The 22,186-nt window shown below is 56.0% G+C and overlaps 1 protein-coding gene across 4 annotated transcripts in view; it reads right to left on the bottom strand.

Moving 5' to 3' along the window:
• The window catches only part of AUTS2 (activator of transcription and developmental regulator AUTS2), a 1,069,563-nt gene that overhangs the window by 277,193 nt on the left and 770,184 nt on the right, over positions 1 to 22,186 (bottom strand). For all 4 annotated transcript variants that reach the window (XM_059414736.1, XM_059414738.1, XM_059414737.1 and 1 more), the window contains one exon: positions 22,140 to 22,169. In XM_059414736.1, the coding sequence (XP_059270719.1) occupies positions 22,140 to 22,169 (30 nt within the window). The remainder of the gene's footprint in view (positions 1 to 22,139; positions 22,170 to 22,186) is intronic.

The following is a 22,186-nucleotide window of genomic DNA, read 5'->3' as shown; positions in this document are numbered from 1 at the left end:
CCAGACCTCCGGGGGTTTCAGAGAAGAGCCGGCAACGCAGGAGAGCGGCGGGTTGTGGAGCCCGCGGCCCTGCGTCTCAACCCGGGTCCGAACCTCACTAGCGGGGGGCAGTTTCCTCCATGGGCGCCTCACGACTGTGATAAGGTCTTAAGGGACTAACACTCTGTAGAGGGCCTGGTCCCACACCCTTCCCTCAGCACGCTAGTTTCCTGTCCCACAGACCAGACTCATGACGGTCACGTTGCTGTGAAGACCAGGAGACCTCCCGCCGCCCCATCCGGCCCTGCTGACCGTGGCTTACGCAGGGGTCTCGCCGAACCCACCCATCGCGGACCCAGAAGGGGCTCTCAGGCCCAGCACCCCTGAGCTGCAAAGGCCCCCGGGCTACTGTGTTTGTGACCTCGGTTGTGCAGGTAACGAAGCCCAGGTGTCTGGGCTCTGGACAGGGCCGAACACACAGTGTTTTGTGTTTTTCGTTTAGGTTCAGGCTCCGTGTGAGACGTTCCCACAAGGAGCCGAGGAAGAATGGCTTCTCCGGACTCAGCCGGCCCGCAGTGCTGAAGAGCCGGACTCAGTGCAGCGATGGCTCGGATGACCCGCGCTCGAAGCACCTGCAGACCCACGAGTCAGCCGAGAGCTGCGCGGAGAACACGCTCGGTTTACGCCCACAGCTGACGGCACCCTCGCCGGGAACCAGACACCTTCCCCTTCTCCTGCATGCCTGTTCTAGAACCTTCCCAACTGAGAAGGGCTACGTTGTGCCTCCGTTTCATGAGCGGTCCGTGGACATCATTCTCCCGCTGCTGATGCTCAGGAAGGGACAAAACTTCTGTCAGAATCTAAGGAGGAAGCGGGCGAAGGAGCCATGGCTGACGACTCATCACAAGAAATACGTGGGATTCTGTGACCCGAGTCTGCAGGGAAGGGAGGGACCCCGACCTGCGACCTTCCTCACGGTTAGGTCTCCGCGGAGGCCTCAGGGAAGACCACGCAGCCCAGCCAAGGAAGAGGGCCTCGAGCGGTCCCGAGCAGACGGCCGCCGTCCGCACCGTGGCTGCTTCTGAAGAGTCCACGCCGGGAGCAGCTGCAGAGAGGGCAGGTGGCCGCCCCACACACCACGGCGGCCACCGCGAGGCGACTGTCCAGAAGCTGCGCGACACTTCTGAGCGACGCAGCCCGGCCCGGCAAGAAAATCCAGGACCCACAGAGCAAGGCGACGGCTTGCTGGAGACAGGGTTCCCTCCTGAGCTACGGTCTCTGAGGAGAAGTTTCCGAAATGAGGCAGAGGAATAAACTCCCACCAGCTGCCTGGAAACATCCACAAAGTCCGGGAAGGGTGGTGGACGGCACCTCCCCTTCCTCCACCCCAAACAACAAGGCCTTCCTGTTCAAGGAGCACAAGAGAGGAGCCACTCGCCTCCCCACAAAGCCCGGCCACTTGGCGGCCGTCCAAGAATGTGCAGAGGAACCTTGAATTTTGAAAACATAATAGACAAGGGAGTCCGCTTAAGAAAAGATTTCATCCATGGGCTAACAAGAGGCTGGGGTCAGGAGGCAGGGCTGTCCTCACACTTGAGAGGCCATACTGAATAGCGCAGGATTCCACAGCAGGAGCGGGGCTGGGGGTCCCTGGCACAGAACAGCGGCTGCTGTTTCGAGAGGCTGATCATTTCTGCTGACCTGACGGAGACGTGTCATACGGAGGTTGAGTGGTGTGGACGGGTTAAACTGGATGAGGCAGAGGGAATCACGTCCCTGTGACTGGGAGAGTCACTTCAGGCCACACCTGGGAGGTGCCCCTGCCCCGGCACCCCCAGCCCCGGGACCCCCGGTCCCAGCACCCGCCGCCCCGGCACCCCCAGCAGTCTTGGGAGGGGTCCAAGCACAGGATGAGTGTTGGGCTCAAGGGCTCGTGTCAGCAAAGCAGCAGCCGTTGGAGGGGGACGCCGGATGCGGGCAGGCTCTGTGCTGGGCCTTTTGTGGCCTCCTCTGCCTCTCTTGGGAAGGCAAGGAGTGTGGCTCAAGAGCTCTTGGAAACCAAGAGGCGGACAAGGCATGGGCTGGATGGCGGCGGAGCAAAGTGCACTCCTCGCCGCTACATCTCTACCCTGAGGACGTTTGTGACAAAAGTGCTGTGCCACGTAATGTCCCTGAAGATTCCAAAGCATCTTTTAGTCATTTAGTTCAGTAAAATCTGACTTAAGCGTATTTAACTGTAGTCTGAGTCTTTTAAAACTGTGCGTCTGCGTCTCTGTAAGTGACACGTCCCGACCGGCCCGGTGGGGGACCGACGGGTCCCACACACATGCGGCGGCCCATCCACTCGGCAGGAACGTCTAGATGCCGAAATAGCTCTCCTTGCCAGGACAAGCGGCGGCCAGTGCACTGCGTGCAGCTGGCACGCGGATGTGGACAGACGTTAAAGCCGCTGCAGCGTTCTGGGACTGGGCTCCCTGGGGCACGGGGAGCTGGCTGCCTCCTGGGGACAGAGCGCACGGCTGAGGGGTGGACACAGAAGAACGAGAGGCAGGACGGTCCTCCGTGATCTTCCGACATTTACTAGGACGGCAGGTCCTCAGCAGCACACGGGGCACGGGGTGCTTCCGGGCACCCGACAAAAGGGCAGAACGCCCTCCTCTTCTAGCGGGTCCCGCAGCGGGCATGCCGACACCCGGCCCTGAGCCGTGCGGCCTGGAATAAACGTACTGCGTGGCCCTGCCCCCGAGGTCGCACCGCTCACCCCTGCGGTGGGGACACACGCGCAGTATCTTGCACACGGTCCCCTCAGGAGGAGGCGCTGGCGAAACCTGGGACGTCAATGACGTCGGACTGCACACTGGCCGCGGGGAGGTACCCCGGTGGCTTCTTGGACTCCACCTCAAGGCCTCGCTGGCAGCCTCTGTCCCAAAGGAGGGTCGCAGGGGGACACTGCAGAGGGGGCCGGGCAGCGTGGGGCCCCTGGCAAATCCCATGTTGCGCTCCCGGGCCCGGCCGCCGGCTCGTGCAGCCCGGTGACACCAGGTGCAACCTCGACACGCGGGGCAGCTGCCGCTGGGCGCAGAGGTCGCGAAGGGCGGCGGGAGCGCCGGGGACAGGGCGCCGGGAGGCCGGCGGGCGGGCTGGCTCTGCGCCGTCTCCGGCGGCGGACTCTGAGCACATGTGGCCAGAGACGCGGGCGCGGGCCTGCCACCACCTCTGGTCGTCACTGGGCACCGCTCATCATCCCTGTCCCTCAGAGGTCCACATCCTGTCCGAGCGCTCCGGAAGCGTGGCTGACGGCGGGACCCCCAAACACCAGACCGTTAGCGGGCCTTGATCATGCTAAGCGACAACGGAATTTCTCCCAAATGACACCGGACACACACTAAGAGCAGCCACGTTCATCCGGGTAGATGTGGCCACAGGGAGGGCAGCGGGTCCCCAGGCTGTGCTGGCGATGGGAGGAAACACTATGCAGCAAGAGTTCTCTTTAGCCAAAACCAGAGGAAAAGCTTCTAGGAGTCACCACGGATGAAAGTCACGGTGACCGTCCCGGGCCGCGGGCACAGGCTTCCTACGCGGGATGAGGAAGGAAGCGGACATTCCACCAGGGCACCTGCGGGGCGTGCGTGCAAACATGCGCGTGTGCGTGTCGTCCCTTCTCAACATCCTGCGAGCCCCGCGAGGCGGGAGCAGCACGGTGCTGCCCTACATCTAAGGGGACCGGAGTTAAGAGGGGAACCGCGGACCGACGGCGCTCACACAGCTAGAGAGGGGCTCGACTGTCCCCAAACCAGGTGTCCTGACGCTGAGCGCGTGGTGCTTTGTTGAAACCGTGTCCCTGCCACGTGGGCCGTGCACTAGAAGCATCAGGGGCGGTTTTGGAAACGCGGGTTCCCGCACTCCACGTGGAGACTCGTCCCCTGGAAACGTCTCCACCAGAGTCCCCGGGCTCGCGTGAAGCGTCTCCCTGCACACGGCACTCGGGTGATGGTTCTGTGCAGCTGGGTGGGGGACCCCCCTCCATGCTCGGCTGCCGGGAAGCCGCACACTCCAATCTCCACCCCGGACCAGGTGTCCCTCTGTCCGTCGGCTCTGCGGGCCGCGCCCGACGGCTTGCTAACGACCCGACGGGTCAGTGACGGAGCCAGGCCCCGACACCGATGCTAGGGGCAACTTCCCTGTCCTTTCTCAGTCCCTGACGTTGCCCCCCGCCGCGTCCCAGGATCAAGACCACCAGGACCACGGCCATGAGCCTAACCACAGGCACGCGAGGAAATAAAGCTGCGATTTTAGGAGCCTCCGCGCTACTCGTCAGGGTTCAGAACACGACAGGACTCTCGCAAGGGCCAGAGCTCACCCAGCACTGTCCGCTCACTACTGAATCAGCCCCAGGAAAGTGAGCGAGAGCGGCTCCCACCTGAGCACCCAAGGCGCACGCCGAGTCAGAGCTCAGAAGCGAAAATAAAGGAAGGGCAGCCATCGGGGAGAGGGGAGTGTCTGAGCGTCCGTGGGGGGTACGGCTCACGGACGCGGGAGGGACCGGCAGGAAGACAGAATTTCACACGACGGCATCATTTCAGTAGCTCCTGTGGGGGGCACGGCACCTCGTCACCGTGTCTCCGTGGCGTGGGCGGTAAGAGCTCTTACCGAGATTCTGGGAGGTTCCATGGTGAGTTAAGTCACCCCAGCTGTCGGGTCTGGATCGAGGCCTTCCGAGTCCAAGACCAAAGCCTACTTTTCTCATCACTGGATCCCAGGAACAAACTGAGAGTCAGAAACCCAAGACTGTGCTAGTTTCCTGGTGTGACTGAGTGGGGACGGTTTAAACAGAGACGTTAGAACACTGTCGCCTGCACACGGCGAGAGAGGACGCTCCTTCAGACGCTGCATCTGTCCACCTCAGAAGGTCTCGAGACCCACATCCTTTGGGGCAGGCATCCCTCACTGCCTCCCTAGAAGCTACTCCCCCGACTTCTCCATCATGAAACGGAACTCCGGGACAGCACAATGCCAGCTCGCCAGGACAATCCCGATTGATTGGGGAAATCTAGGTCATTTTTGCTTTTCTCATTTCCTATGCTCCTAGGAATGGACTGTTGCAGCCAAAGAGAGAGACAAGGACCTTGCATGTAACTTTATAAGGAAAAGGGTTTTTGCTGACGTCACTCAAAGATCTCGCAGTGAGGAGATGATCTCCGATCGTCAGATTCAGGGTAGGCTCCGAATGGGATCACAAGTGTCCTTGTAAGACAGAGGCAGAGGAAGTCCGACCCACAGAAGAGGAGAAAGGCACGTGAAGACAGAGGCAGAGCCTGCAGTGATGCGGCTACGAGCAGACAGAGGCTGGCAGCCACCAGAAGCTGGCAGAGGACAGGGACGGACTAGAGCGAGCTCGGCCCAGGGCTCGAGGCCGACCTTCTGGCCGCCAGCTCTGTAAGAGAATATTTCCTGTTGTTGTAAAGCTGTCACGTTGGTGGTCACTTGTGACAGCAGCCACTGTCACAGTCCACGCAGGGCCCGAGCCACTGCTGGCCGCTCTGTGGCCACAGCTGACCTCGTCCCAGGTCCCCGGGCTCCGTCGTACTCGGAGAGCAAAGCTTAAGCGAGGCCGACAGAGGGACTGCTCATTTCTGACCAGAGCAGACACGTCCTCGAAGTGTGTCTTCCGCCGACCCCCACGAGTGCTGGGAGGTCTCTCCGGCGCTGCCCCCCAAGCCTGGCGCCGCCATCCTTAGAGAGCACCCCGGCCAGTGAAGTCCCCAGTTCGCTTCACGGGTGGTGGATGGGAGCAGCCTTCACCGACAGTGGCCACCCCAGTAGGCAGGACCCCCTGTGCCCTCCGTCCTAAAGCAGCCAGGACGCCCTGTAGCACCTGGTGGGATCAGGGGAAGCTGCACCTCTTTAGTTCGCATCACACACGGGGCTCTGTCTTGGCAACGGTGTGAGGAACATCTCGTGGGATCGGGGGTCCCAGACAAGGAGTGTGGGGGCGGGGGGGATAAGAAATCTCACACTGTACAACAGGAGTAAATTCCACAGGAATTATTTGAAAAGCCTCCTCAGAAGGAAAACCAGAGCTGAAGTGGAGAAGGAACTTGTGTGTATCTACTCAGAGATGATAAAGCCTGTCTTTCCCTCATCGCCTGTGCTCGTCTGGGTCTCCTGTTCTTCAAAGCTTAGTGATTTCCTGCAGATCCCTGCCCCAGGGCCTTGCTCCCGGATCTCACTGACCAGTGACATGGCTGTGCTGTCACTTCTCTCTGATATTCTTCTGCCTTTCGAAGACAGACCTATTTTGGGTCCTGTTCCCCAAGAAGTGTGGCTCTGCAAGCTGACTTAGTTGTAACTCATTCATCAGCTGATGTGTACTAGGATTTGGGGAGGGGGCTGACAGGTGGGAAGCAGCAGCAGGGGACCGTGTGGAGGGACTGAAATCAAAGACTGACTATTACTGGAGGCCCTATCATTCTAGATGTGCTGCATCTAGATTAGAAAACAAATCAGCAGCAGCTCAGAGGCATTAGGGAAACTGCCAAGGTCATGGTCAGCACAACACTATCCAGATCCAACTAGAATGGGGTCTCACTGCCTTATCTCTCTAGGCGTCCCCTCCACCCAAAGCTTCGTGACCTCTAACCTCCTGCGTCTGACATCCAGAAAGGAGCACCTTAGGACCAAACCTCTGGGAGCCGTGTCTTGGCCGGCCGGACTGCACGGTTCGCACACTTTCTGCCGGAGGCCAGCTATCACGCAGAGCTCAGCCAGATACGGAGTGCCTTGGCCGGTTTAAAAGCACATGCCTTGCCATGGGGCAAAGACCACAGTGTATTTACTCTGGCCAAGACCCACTGATGAGCACCACAGTTAGTGGGTAAAATACACGAAGTATCTCCAAAGATCCTTATTTTAAAAAGAGAAACCAGTACCTGTACAGCGTGAAACCCGGCAGACATGAAGTTAACCGAGGGTCCAAGCTGCCAGCAGCGGCAGGATGACCTCACCGGCCGCCTCAAGTGACGCACTGAGAAGGGCCCGTCACTCCCACCGTATTCCTGCCCGAACGGCACAGCCTCAGTCAATCAGGAGAAAACTGGGGACAAACCCAAACCGCAGGACCGACCGTCCGCAGAATTCCGTCCTCGGATCCCGGAATAAAGGGCGTAATGGGGGAAAGAGGTCTGTGGATTTAGCTAACGGTACGATACGAAGATTAATTTCCCGGTTTTGGAAGACACGATGTCAGGGAAAAGCCGGGTGCTAGGGCTCTGGGAGCGTCCTGTGTTATTCTGGGTAAATCTAAAATTATCTCAAAATAAAAAAAATTTTTAAAAAAGGCAACAACAAAACGCTTGCGAACACCACCCGCTCTCTTGAAGGAATGATGAGCTTCACGCTGGATTTTAGGTGCCGCAGCAACCGCTGCCTCAGGGGGGTCCCTGGGAGGCTGAGGACCTCCCGGGTACGTGGTGACTTGCCAGCTTGGAAGCTGGTCTTGAAAGTCCAGGTGACCCGATGTGTTGGTGCCGGGCGTCCCGAACTCAGAACCTGCCCCTGCTCGGCCCCCTCCCTGGCCTCTGTCTTTGCCGAGCAACTCGTAGCTCGCTCAGAGGAGACGTCTGCTTGAGCTTTTCCGACGCTGACCACCTGGTTCTCAAGTCCAGGAACAAGGAGAAGGTGGGAGATGCGGCTCTGCCCTCCTACGCCAGCCCCTCCAGGTTCCTCCAGGTTCCTGAGGGACAGGAGTGGGGAGAAGGGGCTGGGACGGCTCTGCCTGCGTCCGTCTTCCTTCCCTCATTCTAGAGCCGACAGGAGCAGCCCCCGACCATACTTCCTGCCAGGACCTAAAACCTTCCGGCCTTCATCTACCAGCATCCCTGCTTTGCTCCCGTCCGTGTTTACGGCAGCCGGGGGGCCGGACCTCGAGTCTCCAGGGGCCCGTGCAGGGACCCCAGGCCACGGCCAGCCAGGCCCCGAGGACCTGCCCGCGCTGAGACAGCCGCGAACCCCACGGGTCTTTAGGGCAGCTGAGTCCTGCATGTTCAAGGACGGTGAAATCAGCTCCCTCTTGACCACAGACCAGGGGGCGTGGAAGCTGACCTTCCCGGCTGACCCTGCTCCGTGTTTCCTTAAAGAAAGCTCTGCGACCTTGGGGTGTCATTGAGTGACGGCCGGGTCCCCTGGAAGGACAGTGTGGCGTGACTGCGACACTGACCCGAGAAGGCGCGTGGGAATTCTCGCCGGGGCCTCGACCTCCGGCCTCAGTCCATCCTCGGCTCGGAGTTCCTCCCTCGGAAAATGGAGATTAAATATTCCTTCACCTGGGAGTGTTGGCTCCGGGGCTCCAGGGAACTCAGTGTTCAGCGCTTTCCCACAGTTAGTGTAAAGAAGCCACTCAGGCCTCACGACAGCCGTGCACACGTGCCACGGCTGAGACGCACACTTCCAAGGCCTCAAGGTGGCACGTTCTGTCGGTTTTTGCCGGCACCGAAAAGAAAGGAAGGCATTCTGAATCTCACTGAAAGAAAGCGCCACAAACGTCCGGGGCTAGGATTAATATATGGCTATTTTGTTCTTAACGGCTACCGTCCCCACGTACATTTATTCCTAAATCAGACGCAGACAAGTCCGCAGGGATCTGGCCAGGCTCCCACTCACGCCCACGGCTCTAGCGGTCTCCACGGCTCCGCGGGCTCCTGGTCACCCAGACCCTGACCTACGGCTCCGGATGGCTCACTCTCAGAGACGGACTGACGGCAGCACCCAGACCCGTCCCACGGACGTCCTTGAACCCGACCACCCACAATGCCTCCCTAAACTGGGGGTCACCCAACCACAGCCACTCCACTTAGGAAGGCCTCCAGATCTAGCTCCCACCTTTCCCGTTCCTGGAGCTGACCTCCCTATCACCTCAACTAGTAGGACAACGTCCTCTTGGGTCAGCCGGCCGGAGCGTCCGTCCTGCCCTTCACACCACCGCCAGATTCACCTTCCAGAAGGTTGGATCTGCTGTGTCTTCACCTACAAGAAGCAGTCAGCGGGCTCCTGTGTGGATCAAATGCAAACCCTTGGCTGCCATCGGGCCCGTCTACACGTAGGACTTACTTGCACCAGCGCACACCTCACAGCTCTTTGCTCTCTCGAGCACGGTATCCCGTTGGTCTGCGGTCCTCTCCCTCCTCGGTCCCTAGCAGTCCTCCACGCCCGCGTGTTCCAGTCAGAACAATTCTCCTAGACGCTACGGTTTGGTTGTCAGTAGTCTGACACCGTGCCACTCTTCAGCAGACACTCTGGGGACCCTGTGACTCATCAAGGCACCTTGGCTTCCTTTGCCATCAGACCTTCTCTCTCTGAAGAGTCGCTCATCTTTGTCAACTCTCCAGCCCTGGTTCCCAGGGTGGCGCCCGCCTCAGCCAACAGTGACGGCCAGAGCTGTGGAATGAGCCCGGAGTGAACGTGGCTGTGACCGAGCTTATTAACTTCTGGTCTCAGGAATACCGCCTCAGCGAGGCCGCCTGTGACAGCTGACGAAGTCTGGCCCTGGACACAAAGGAGGTACCCCCGGATGCCCGCAGCTCCTCTCGACAAGTAAGTTACACCTGGTACTCTGGGCAAGTGACAGACTAGCTGGTATCCCGGTGACTTGGATCCTTGTATCTCTTTAGGGGGTGGGGGAGGGCCAGAGGGCATCAGAGAATCTTAAATAGGTTCCACGCCCAGCACAGAGCCCAACGTGGGGCTCGATCTCAAGACCCTGAGATCATGACCTGAGCCGAAATCAAAAGTCAGATGCTCAACTGACTGAGCCACCCAGGCGCCCCAAGGGGACTGTTTTATACTTGGGGATTAAGACATCAGCCACTATATTAAAAGTATTAATAAATTCTGGACTCCTCTGAGTACATGTACATATGAACCCTCCCCCACTTTCTAAAGTCCTGTGCCCTTCTCTAGCTTTTAACAACTTAAGCAAGATCGAACAAATCTGTGAATGCAATTAAGGTGATTCTATAAAAATTTAGGAAACTATTTTATGTGATTATAATATATAATTATTACATGTATTATATGTGTTCATATTTGAGACCCGCGCTGACTACCATGTGCTGGCTTGGGGAGATCAAGGCAGCTGGGACAGCTGGTAAGAAGGGCCTTGGAGTGGTTGGTCCACGCGGCAGGAAGGTGCGGGGCGGTCATGCTGTGGACACACTGTGGGCTCACCAGTCTGAGCCCTCCACCCACCCCAGCATCACACAGCGCACCTCCGGAACAGAACTTACAGACAACACGGACCAGTCTTTCCACAGTCCCTCTGGAGAACAGACCCAGAACCTAACCCAGGCTGAACCAATGCGAGTCGTTGCCTTAGATTTTAGTAGCTACAGTGGAAAAGGCCAGGCAGTGTCTTCTCCGCTGGCCGAGGCTAGAAGAACGGGTCGTGATTTCAACCAACAGGAGAAACAAAGTCTCAGAAACAATCAGAATGAAGTGGACAGACACAGAGTAGAGACAAGACCTGGAGGGCACTCAATATGCTGGTCTGTGCTGCTGAAGTATCTCGTCCTTGGGCGCCTGGGTGGCTCAGTGGGTTGAGTCTGTGCCTTCGGCTTAGGTCCTGATCCGAGGGTCCTGGGATCGAGCCCCGCATCAGGCTCTCTGCTCAGCGGGGAGCCTGCTTACCCCTCTCTCTCTGCCTGCCTCTCTGCCTACTTGTGATCTCTGTCTGTCAAATAAATAAAATCTTAAAAAATAAAACAAAAAAACTTAAAAAAACACATCCATATCTCTGCCATGCTTGACGGCTCAGTTACTGTAACACTTAAGTGATTTCCAAAAGCACATACATTTCCTTGTTACTTTGATTTAATTTCCGCTATTTGAAACAAACAAATCCCGAAAACACAAAACAAAACCCTGGTAAACACAAATACAGCCGAAGCTGTTAAACTTTAAGAGTGCTAAAATGAACCAAAGACTTCCTAAAGGCTCTTGGAGGAGTTCTAGTCTAAGTACGTATTTGAGGATGTGGAGATCACACATTCTATCGAGCTACAAAAGCTTGACGAGTCCCTTTATACAACGAAGAGTGCTCTGTACCGGATTTGGTGGTCAATGCCGAATTTCTCCTTCTTCTTCAAGTGGGCCTACCTGCACAGCACTGTACGTTCAGGCAGTGGAGAGTGCAAGCGTGACTCTCCTCGGAAAACAATCCACATACATGGTCATGCTGTCCCCGGGGAACACATTATTTAAAATTATTGCTGCATTCTAAGTAGGCCATTGGAGAGGGATAATTACTTCTCAATGACTGGATCAATATTTTTGTTTTGTCCTCTGCTACTTGAGTGATTGGATCTCAGGCCGGAGGAGAAAGTCAGGTCAGTCCCCGAGACCTACCGCAGTCTCCCGGGGCAGATCAGTATGTGCTCCTGGCAGCCCAAGGAGGAGAGTGAGGCCAGGGAGTGTCGTCCCTTGTGCGCGCACTTGATTTCCCATCTCTCCATGAGGAAAGCCGTGGCGATGTGGGGCCCCTCTGACGCAGTGTTCACACACCTGCCCGGAGGCTACGGGGACAGCTCCTCTGCGTGCGGCCTACGCGACACGCTCATGAACGGACGACACTGCCGCCTGCCAAGCCAAGGGCAGCCCGGCTGGTCCGTTCTGTCTGGGCAGGGGAGCGTCCCAGGCTTGGGAGAGGGAGAGATGACGGGGCTAGAGAGGCGGAGGACACAAGACAACGTCCACGTCGGAGGCCCGTGTGACGGTTCAGGTGCCCTCGGGATCCGCCGGGATGGAATCTGCCGTGATTTCGCTCTGACGGGATGGGCCCTGCCCTGGTTCAGTGGGAGACGGCCATTCAGAAGAACATGATTCAACAGATGGTTATCACGGCCTTTCCAGTAGGAATAAGAGAAAAGACGCCGAGTGATATGAAAGGAAGAAACGTTCTGCCCGAGCGGCCGCCTACCCCTCACCTCACCAAATCCACGCCTTCCGAGGAGCTGCGAAGCACCGTTTGCATGTAAGAGACGTTCTCCCTGCAAATGGGACTCAGTGCTTAATTAAAGCTCATCACAGAAAACCTTTTCTGAGCAATATTTTGTTGGATGTTAGAATTACAATTGAGAGTGATAAAACACTCTTTGAACATTTCCTTTTATTTCTAACACGTTACTATTCTCCATGGCCGTTTCCAATCAGTCCTCAGGCTTACTGGAACATGGCAATGAGGGGAAGCCCAGCTCCGTGGCTCAGAGCACTGCCCCCGGGGCCGAGACAACATGGTTGGAAACCCGGCTCCGCCACCGGCTGGTGTAGTAACGCTGGGCACGTCACCTAAGCTCTCTGTGACTCAGTTTCCTCCTCTGTAAACCAGGGATCGTGTTAGCACCTATCGTTAGGATTACAGTGTGGGTTAAATCAGTCAAAACACGTAAAGTGCACTAAACACGATTTACATCGCTCTTGTTAATTATCTCTCCGTGGCATGGAACCCTGCAGGACATGAAGTCGGGGAGGTCTGGGTACGAGGTTAGGAATCCTGTCTCTGCCACCATTAGGACATGAGGTGAGTTACCTAATGTTTTTGAGCCTCGGTTTCCTTATACGTAAGATGCGGTACTCATGTCCACACTCTCTTCAGTGACTGTGACTGTCCTAAGGGATAACGTGTAAGACATCCTGTCAAGCATTTCTAAGCGGGTTTAGGAGACGATCAGGCCTGCTGCATGGACGGACACGGACTCTGACATACCGAGGACCCTTCCTTCCCTTTGTCTGATCACAGACGGACAAGCACAATGAAATCAGCCAAGGTCTGGCAGGGACCGGGGCTCGCCCTGGCTCTCCTGCCCTCACCCACATCGGAGGGCCATGCGTCAAGAAGAGAGAGCGCTTCCATATGCGCCGGGCAGTCAACCGCCCGCCAGTCCGGGGTGTCCAGGGAGACACACACCTGCAGGCTGGCCCCCCCATAAAGCCCTTCCCTGGCTTCCTGCTCGGAGCAAGAGGATGGCCCCTGCTCAGGCCACCCCCCTGCAGCACCCCTGCGCAGAAAGGCAGGGCCCCTGGGCCCCCCATCCGACGCCTGCCCGAAGCGCGCGCCAGAGCTGGGGAACTTGCCTGAGAAGCCAGTAAAATTTTAATGCACTCTGTAGTGCGGTCATGTCATACTCGGTTATGGCAAATAATCCCAGACGCCCGCAGAGGTAAAATGGAGCTGTAACGTGCTTGCCTCCTAACCCGAGCTGACAGCAATGATGTACGACCGCCATTAGCGGAAAATATCACTTCAACTAACCCATGATCCAGCTCCGCTCAGGGTCACATTATCCATGAGGAACGAATTACACTCCCAAAGTAAATACAAATTTTCTACACGAAATGGGTACAAAAAAAGGGAAGGGGGCGATGCATTCCCTTCGCCAGCCCGCCGCTGAGTGACACAGATGATAAAGGACGGGACAAATCATTGGCTGACAGAGCGCCACGCCGTAATCAGCTCAGCCGGCCGCACTCCCGCCGGTAAACACTATATCCTCCCCTTAGTGGCAAATACGTAATCTTTAACACGGACACTGCGGCAGACACTCACCACCATCTGGGCCGCAAGAGCGCCCCGCAAGGCATTTGCTGCCAGAAAAGGAGCAGCCCCGTGGCCCCGGTGACCCCCTGCACCCCCCACCCCGGGCTGAGACCCTCTGCAAAGGTGGGAGACGGTGTCTGGGCGTGGACAAGGGGTCCTGGAGGTGGGAGATGACGGCACAGAGTGGAGCTGCTGGCGGGGTACAGCTCGGGAGCCGCGGTGGGACCATGGACCCTCCCCAAGGTGCCGGCCGCAGCAGGAAAAGCCTGCAGAGGCCACAGGAGATGCAAGGGGCTCCAGGCCAACAGCCGCGACAGGAGCCTCCGTTCTGGGCCCTGTGCTTCCCCACGCTGCCCAGGCCACGGTGACGAGTCCCTCCCCTGCTTCTGGGACCGCGATCACCGACAGAGCATGTGCGGGTAGAACGCTGGTCTTCACAGAGCACCTATGAGGTGTGACGCACGTGCTAGGTGTGGGGGACTTGCCGGGAGCAGACGGCTTAGTAAGATGGGGGAGGTTTAATCTCTCTGATACGAGGAATTTCAGAGGCAGGGTGGGGGGTCGTGGGGGGTGGGGAGGGAAAAAATGAAACAAGATGGGATCGGAAAGTAGACAAACCATAAGAGACTCTTAATCTCAGGAAACAAACTGAGGGTTGCTGGGGGTGGGGGGTAGGGATGGGGTGGCCGGGTGATGGACACTGGGGAGGGTGTGTGCTACGGGGAGTGCTGGGAAGTGTGTGAGACTGATGGTTCACACATGTACCCCTGGGGCAAATACTACATTATACATCGAGTATACAATATACATTATAGTTAAAAAAAAAATTAAAGAAAGAAAGATAGGAGAGGTTTACACACAGATACGCGCTAGAGAAGACCGAATTCCTTGAGCAACAGCGTGTGTTTCGTCTGCTGCTGGGAAAGCTCCCCGACACTCGCAGCGGCCCACAGGCTGCTTCTGCCTTGCATCTGCAAGAGTAAACCCATATACTTTGTAGAGCTCCCTTCTCGCCTTGGACGGGCAGTTCCTAGGTCAAATTTAAAGACGCACATTTGGGAAGAGCTTACACATCTGAGTTGTAAGTGAGCCCCAACTGTATTTATTCAATAGTCATTGAACAACTGACAGGTTTGAACTTTTCGGAGCTAGTGGGGTTGTGGGTGAATAGGTGAGACACAGTCTCAGTCTCTTCTAGCAGAAGGAGGGGGAGGCACAGGGAGAAAGATACCACAAGGGCTATGAGGTGGGACTTTGGGGCCTATCCCAACTCACCCCGATGAACAGGGAAGCAGCATGTTATGGGGAAAAGAGCCCAGATCCTGGAATCTTAAGACATGGTTCACATCTCGGCTCCGTTCCTCAACTTCCTCTTCCATTTCATTTTCATCATTTGTAAAATGATGATACACACTGGAGAAGACAAGGTCCTTGATCGGATCTGTCACAAGTCTAACGCAGTTTAGATGATCAACAGTGTTGTATATGAAGATGCCCAGAGATCCCCACAATAAATATTTAAACAGGTGATGGAAGATGACATTTGTAGAAGTGTTTTGAATAGTACCCCGTTCTCTCCACCGTGAAGTGGCATTTCTTCCTCTTATCTAATTATCTAATCAATCGCATTGATTTACAGCTCCCAAGAACTGAACAGCATCTACATTCTGTGACCAAGAAATAAGGAAAATCTCTACGATGTATACAGGGTGGGCAATTTGACCCTCTCAGCTGTAGCTTTGATTAGAAAAAGAACTAAGAGGAAGAAAGGTAATATACATTAACCCACTGAATTTTGGGACTTCCGCAAGGTTAAAATTTGGCTAATTATGAATACAGCCTTACAGAGATTTTATTACCTTTATTACACCTTAGAACGGCAAAATTATAGGGAGCAGTGAACTGTAACTACATTATCAACCAGAAGTTGCCAAGGGCGCATTAACCGAGGTAACCACATACACAAATACCCATGTGCAGGACTAAAAAGAAATTCACATGTCTTTCCTGGGGACACAACAAGACAGACTGCTCTGACAACCAAAGAGCAACCCAACCTGGGTTACACCCTATGAAAAGCCACGTGCATAGAACGTGTTGTTGAGGGCATCACTAGCACAAAGGGCTTTGCTCACGAGCTTCCTGCCCATTCGGGTTCATGGTCAACTAGTCAACGGTCAATGAGGATGAAAGCCTTCGCCTCCACTACCTCTTCCCTGGCCTTGTGACCTTCTTGCAGGTCAGCAGTAAAGTCCAAGCCAATGGTTCATTCTAAGAGAAAGCAGCTGACTTTTGCTCTTGGACTGTAGAATCGTGAACTCAACCCCACATGATTTCCGGAATCCCCACAAGAATTCCTTTCACAGGCCAAATACTACTTGTTACCTGTCAAGGGGGTTCTTAAAACATATCACGTAAGCCGGCTCTTCACTAGTTCCCGTGCTCTCCTTGACAGGGTGACTGAGGAGCAGAGATTGAACTACTAATTGCCCTGCCCCCTCTCTACAGATGCACAGGGACACCCCTAACAGAGCCAGGCAGCAACGCCCACCTTCCTTCACTGACACTCGGGAAAAAAACATAGCCGACGTGAATGACTGCATGAGTGACCCAACAAACCGATAATGACCTTGTTCGGACATTAGGCCTGTACAAGTTTCCTTTAGTTACTTGGAAGAGTCAACACAGCTGTGCCACAACCTACCCACTAGGTTTATTCCCTCTTAGGAATTACAGAACAAAGAATGGAGACACTCCTTCTAGAATCTCCTTTCTGCACGTGCCAAGAGAAAACACAAGGACGCATTCATTTCCCTCTGGGATGCCATGTTGTTGGAGCCTAGCAAAATGGCCACACAGGAAATCAGGCCATTCAGTGTTAGATCACTGAATCCAGCTTCACCTTACAGATGGCAAAACCAAGGCTCAGCCCTATCTGGTAACTTGCCCAAGACCGCACAGCTCGTTAGTGTGAAGTCAGAAGCTAGGTCTTCTGGGCATCCTCCAAAACCCACCCAAGATGAACCACAGAACATCCAGGACCTGTTTTTCACTATTCAGTCTAAGAAATGAGAGTCTGGCTGACGGTGTCTGACCAATTTCCAGTAAGTCCTGAGTATTCCTTTTACTGATTTATATTTAATTAAAAAATCTGTATATTTATAACCTCTCTTTTTCAGGCATATGGCATGATAGTAATGGGCAGATATGCTACGAACACATTGTCAGGGAAGCAATTTCTGGTTCCGCGCGACAACTCTATGATACGAAAAAGAGGAACTTCACGAGGGTCCGGATTTCAAATAATCTGCAGTAGAAATTTAATCCCAGCGTGATCTGAACAGGAATTCTGGATGGGTATGACGGGATTAAATCAGCCAGACACACGATGATTGTTCGAAGAACAAGAAAATGTCATTTTGACCTGGGCAAAAGCGCAGAGGGGCAAGAAGCAGCCGAGTGGACGGGCATGAAGGAAATCACGTGCCCCAAATAGAAAGCTCTTGAAACTCGGCCAAAAATTGTAGAAACTGCCCAGATAACCTAGCAAATTTATAAATGGCTTAGGAGCATCTCAGGAGAAAATAAAATTGTAAAGGAAATCCAGAAATTGGAAGACGAGAGCACTTACCCGCTCGAGTCCGGGAACTAAACCCCGGGATTGACACAAAGCACACTCAAGTCCGGGCGTCCGTTTTCTGAACGGTTCCACTCACCCTCCATCTGGAGATGGATATCCAGGAAAGGAAATGCCCACTGAGCGAGAAGAATGAACACGACTGATCGCCCAGTTTGTGCCAGACGCTATGCTAAGTGCGGGGATAAAAGGTGAGAGTGCGGGTCCCTGCCCTTCTTCTGGGGGTGGCGGTTTGCTTTGCTGCTATGAAACTGGAAGGGGGTGGGGGGGGTGGGCGAAGATTCTTGTTTCCAGCTGCAAGACAGGACAGTGTCTCTCACTGTCTCCTGCTCAGAGCAGGTCCTGTTTCAAACCCGAGCACTGAACGGAGGTTCTACAGCAACGAGGGCCTTCTGAGCTTCCTTCTGGAACGTTGCTGAGGAGGCACAATCTTTACCAAGTGTGAATCGCAGCCAGTCGAGGCTGGACTCCTCCGCTACAAGCACAAGCCACATGCCCAGTCTGCAGCTCGACATCTCGCAGCTTCGGAGCCCCTCAGAAGCCAAGTGAGGCATGTGGTTTGTGTGGAGTTAGGAACAGAAGCCGCCGCTGATTTTCTCGCTGCTTTTCTTAGCAGCTGCCCCCTTCCCACGCAAGTGAACACAGAATGATCAAACACAACACATTTCATCATGAATCAAAAAATGAGGATGCAGCAAAAAGTGTGTGCACGCCGGGGACGGGGCGGGGGAGGGGAGGTGGGAGCAGTGCAGGGAGCTGCTGTAGACAATCGGGGTCCCGGGCTGTCCCGATCTCTTGGGAGCAAGTCACGGGGACCAGGTGACCCTCTCCGGGTGTTAAAAGCCCAGACAGAGGAAAGTACCATCAGGAATCCTGTTCACGGGTCCACCCCGGAGGCACTGCACCGGTCCCTCTCTCCCAGGATGGGTGTCGGGAACTGACAGAGCCCGGCAGAGTACCAGGCCCACAGTCTACCGAACCGCCATCCGACCCTGCAGGACAGCTCGCTTGCTCTGGGCTCCGGGCTGTGGCCAGAGGAAAGCCTGCTATTTGGGAGAAGGAGTTTAAAAATCACTGTACGGGGACCCTTCCAGATTTCCCCACACTTCCATTCAGTCTGTAACAGGACACGCCCTTGGGGATGAGGGCCGAGCCTCAGGTTTGAGTGAAAAACACACGCCCCACCCCACCCCCCATCCTCTGGCACCTCGGGTGGGTCGTGAGCTCTCTGAAGAGGAGGGTAGCCTTCCTCATTTCCCAAGCGAGTCTCACGCACCCCGAGTAAGCGGCAGGAGAGCTAACATTTACGCTCACCGACTACGGACCAGAAGCTGAGCCCAGCGTCTTGGTTTAATGGTCACACAACTGCGGCGGGGCTGCTGGTATCCCATTCGGCAGACAGGAGCACTGAGGCTTGTCCGCTGCCGCGAAGTGGGAGAGCAGAGCCAGGCCAGAGCCTTCAGACCCGGAGGCCCGCGTGCGTGACCACCGGGCAAGACACCTTCCGACCAGCTTTGTCCTGTGGCCACACAGTGACCAGGAACTGGGGGGACGGAGGGAGAATCGCTTTCAATCTCTACATCGACGTCATAACCAGATAGGGAGTGTTTCTTAGCAAGGGGGTCTGCTGCCGGGGAGGGGAAGAGAGGAAACTGGAGAAAACGTGGACCAAATACGTGGAAACCTGCACGTGGTCTCTCTGTTCTCTCGACAGCAACGCACTTTGAGTGGGAGGCAACTAACTGCTTCATTTGGGCGATTACGGGGCAAAGAGCTTCTTCCTTTCTTCACCCCAAGTGCAGGAAAGACTGTCCCCACACCGAAGACGCTTCGGGGCGTCCGGAGCCGTCTCCAGCCCCCACGCCATCGCCTGCCTTCGCAAAGTCCTCCGGGTTCTCTGCCACTAATGCGACGTGTGCCCGCGCGGCGGGAGGGGGGTGGCGAGAGGCACCCTGCTCCGTGTCTCCTCAGGGCCTTTGCCACACACACGTGCGTCTCCCGCAGGCACGGAGAGCCCTGTCTTCTTCGCCCCTCTCCCAGTCACTTCCACATTAATTAGTAAGGGTATCATTTTATAAATTACAACTTCGTATCAGAGGAAAGCAGAGTTTATCTTAATTCAGTCAGCTGTGCGAAATACAGTGCCCTAATTTTAGCCCGCCAGTGCAGCAGATCCCCGTGGAGTAAGAGAATGACAGGTCTTCCGGAGAGAAATCCCAGCGGGTCCCTACAAGTCTCACTCTTGCCTCCAACAGCATCCCTGGTGAGGCTGTCGAAGGGGTCCCAGGACACCGAGTGGCATCTCTTCCCCCATTAGCAATTCCGATCCTCTGAGCAGCGCATGAAAGCAGCCCCAGTTGGCTGTGGGGCTCAGAGGGGGCCTGGGCGAGAGGCTCTGGCACAGAAGAGGCTGACAGCGGCCCGGGCCCCGGCGCGCGGCAGAAGTCTGGGCGGATGGTGTGAACGTCGGTGATAAACAGCAGACGATCTCAGTCCAAAAGGGGAAGCCTGACAGTCTTAACTGTGCCAGAGCCAAGCAGGCACGGCTGCAATTACAGTCTTGATTGCTCCTGCTGGGAGCCCTCTGGAGGGAGACCGGGGGGCAGGGCAGGGACGGGTGATGGGAGTGCGGCTGAGCGGCAGCTCCAGGGGCGGAGGAAGGCCTGCGGGAACACCACGGGCCACCGGGCCGGACTGCACTCTCCCCTCGCTGGCCGGCGCCCGGCTCGTGTGCCCGCTGTACAATCTCTTTTCTCTCCTTTGTGGCCTCCCCAGGTGCCCCCGGCTCTGAGCGGTGCGGCCCTGGCTTCCTTCCCACCGCCAGCCGTCTGCGCAGAGGCTCTGCCGCTTCCTTCGCTCTGAGCGGGAACCCAGGGCCGTGAGGACGCCGGCCTTCAGGACCCGGGGAGGGGTGGCTGGCTACAGGAAACGCCCGGGCCCCCAGAGCACTCTGAAAACCACAGACGGCTCCGGTGACTCTGGAATCGCCAGAGTCAGGCGATGATCCCGACAGGCGGCGCTGGACACCTGCCGCGGCTCGAGGTAACTGGGCACGGATGAGGCCCAGGCATCAGGGGTTGCAGGTCCCCCCACCGCCCCGGTGACTCAGCTGTGCATTCAAGGTCGAGACGGCTGATGCGGACACACCCGCGCGCAATACACCACCAGACCACCTCACCGCCTTCGCCCACGGCTGGCGCTTCAGGAATTCGCGCTGCCTTTTCCAAAAGCACATCCTTTTGGACGTGAAACCCTGAAGAAGGCTCATCCCCTCGGAGGAGTGCCACCAGCTTGGAAGGTGAGATCAAATACCACCTTTAAAAGATCTCCTGGATCGGCGAGGAAGTACGGGTCCCTCCCTGGGTGGCCGGGCCGCCCGACGGGACGATGGGAAGGCCGCCGTGGGGAACGGGCCTAGCCGGCTGCAGCACGCCTCAGACCCCGGGCTCCACTGCTGCCCAACGGCCTCCAGCGCCCACAGCACGCCGGGTGCCCGAGGCTCCGGGGACCCCCTCACGGGGAGCTCAGCCTCCGGGGGGCTGCAGGAAGGAAGCGCCTACTTGTCAGTTAAACAAAAGAATAATCCCCAGCCCCTCTGCAGCCCCTCTGCAGTGTGTACTTTCACTGTCATCCAACAGCCCATTACCATGTCACAGCACAGCGCACCCTTCCATAGGTCACTTTGTTTAAAATGACACAGATAATGCACATGTCAGCTAGCTGACAGTCCGGGCCGTCCTTCAGAGATAAAAACCTCAAGGCGAGAGCCTGTTCTTATCTAGGGGACATGCATTGGTCTATCATCCAAGTCAGGCAGAACATGATTTCTCCAGAGAGCACTTTTTTCATTTCCTGATTTTAAGGAAATCAAATAAGCACCATTTGTCTCCATCTGAATATGCTTGACCTGCTCCAATGATGATGTCTCGCATTTTATAACAGGCTACATGTGCTGAATTCAAATTAACGACAGGACGGAACAGGAGCCCTCGGATCTCTCGGAGGCCGGAAGCAGAGGAGGGGGAATTGCAGGCCTGGGCGGGAAGACGCGACCAAACACGGGCGGCCCGGTTCTGAGTAAAACCCACGAGCGAACGGGGCGCGAAAGGCGGAGGCTGGGGCTCGAGAAACCCAGCGAGACGCAGGACAGACCCAGAAACCGGCGGGGGGTTACGGGGCCCTTCCTTCCGATGCCAGGCAGTACGGAAACCGTGGAGCTCAGGGAACGCTTTCTGAAATACGGAAGGAAGACTAAAATGAGGAAGCCGTCCGGTTGGGGGCTGGCACGGCTAGAAGGAAAGAGCAAACCATCCCTTTGCTTCAGGCACGGAAAAGTTCACTATACCGGGTCGTGATCCGATCTTCTGAAAGCTCCATGTGGCCTGGATACACAGAGCCTGGCGGCCATCAGCCTCGCACGGCCCTGCAGGAAGAACCCCCGCCCACCTGGCCGTCTCCCGGACGAGGAGAGCCCCCTCACCCCATGACGACAGGCCCCAAAACACACCATTCGTATTTCTATCAAGAAGGCCACGATGTATAGAAAAGCAGGAAGAAGCAGGGAGCCCAGTAAAAGAAATGGAGAAATGACATTATCAGTGCAGACTAGCACGTTTACTCGTCCGGTCAAGGATTAAAAAGGAAAACTCAGATGGTTATCAAAATAGCTTCCTCTTTCAAAAATCTCTAAAGTGAACACTTGATGTTACATATACCCAATCTTAATGGGCACTTAAAAAAAAGAAAAATGGACCTCACAAAGTAAATACGTTATTTCTTATCACAGGCAACGTCGCTGTGTCAACGCAACGGGTCTTGCAGAGCAGAAAAGCTGTGGTCAGTGTGGAGCCGGCATCCCACCACCCTGGGACTGGGTGCGGGAACCACGGTGCTCGACTGCGCCCACGATGGTGGGGCGGGGGGTGCGGGGGGTCTTACCTTCTCTTCCTGGTCACTGTCGCTGTCACACTGAAAAGAAAGAAAGA

Source organism: Mustela nigripes, chromosome 11 (assembly GCF_022355385.1).
Source record: "Mustela nigripes isolate SB6536 chromosome 11, MUSNIG.SB6536, whole genome shotgun sequence".
Classification (NCBI taxonomy): Eukaryota; Metazoa; Chordata; class Mammalia; order Carnivora; family Mustelidae; genus Mustela; species Mustela nigripes.
The sequence above is the reverse complement of the archived record's forward strand: the minus strand, read 5'-3'. Positions and strand labels throughout refer to the sequence as shown.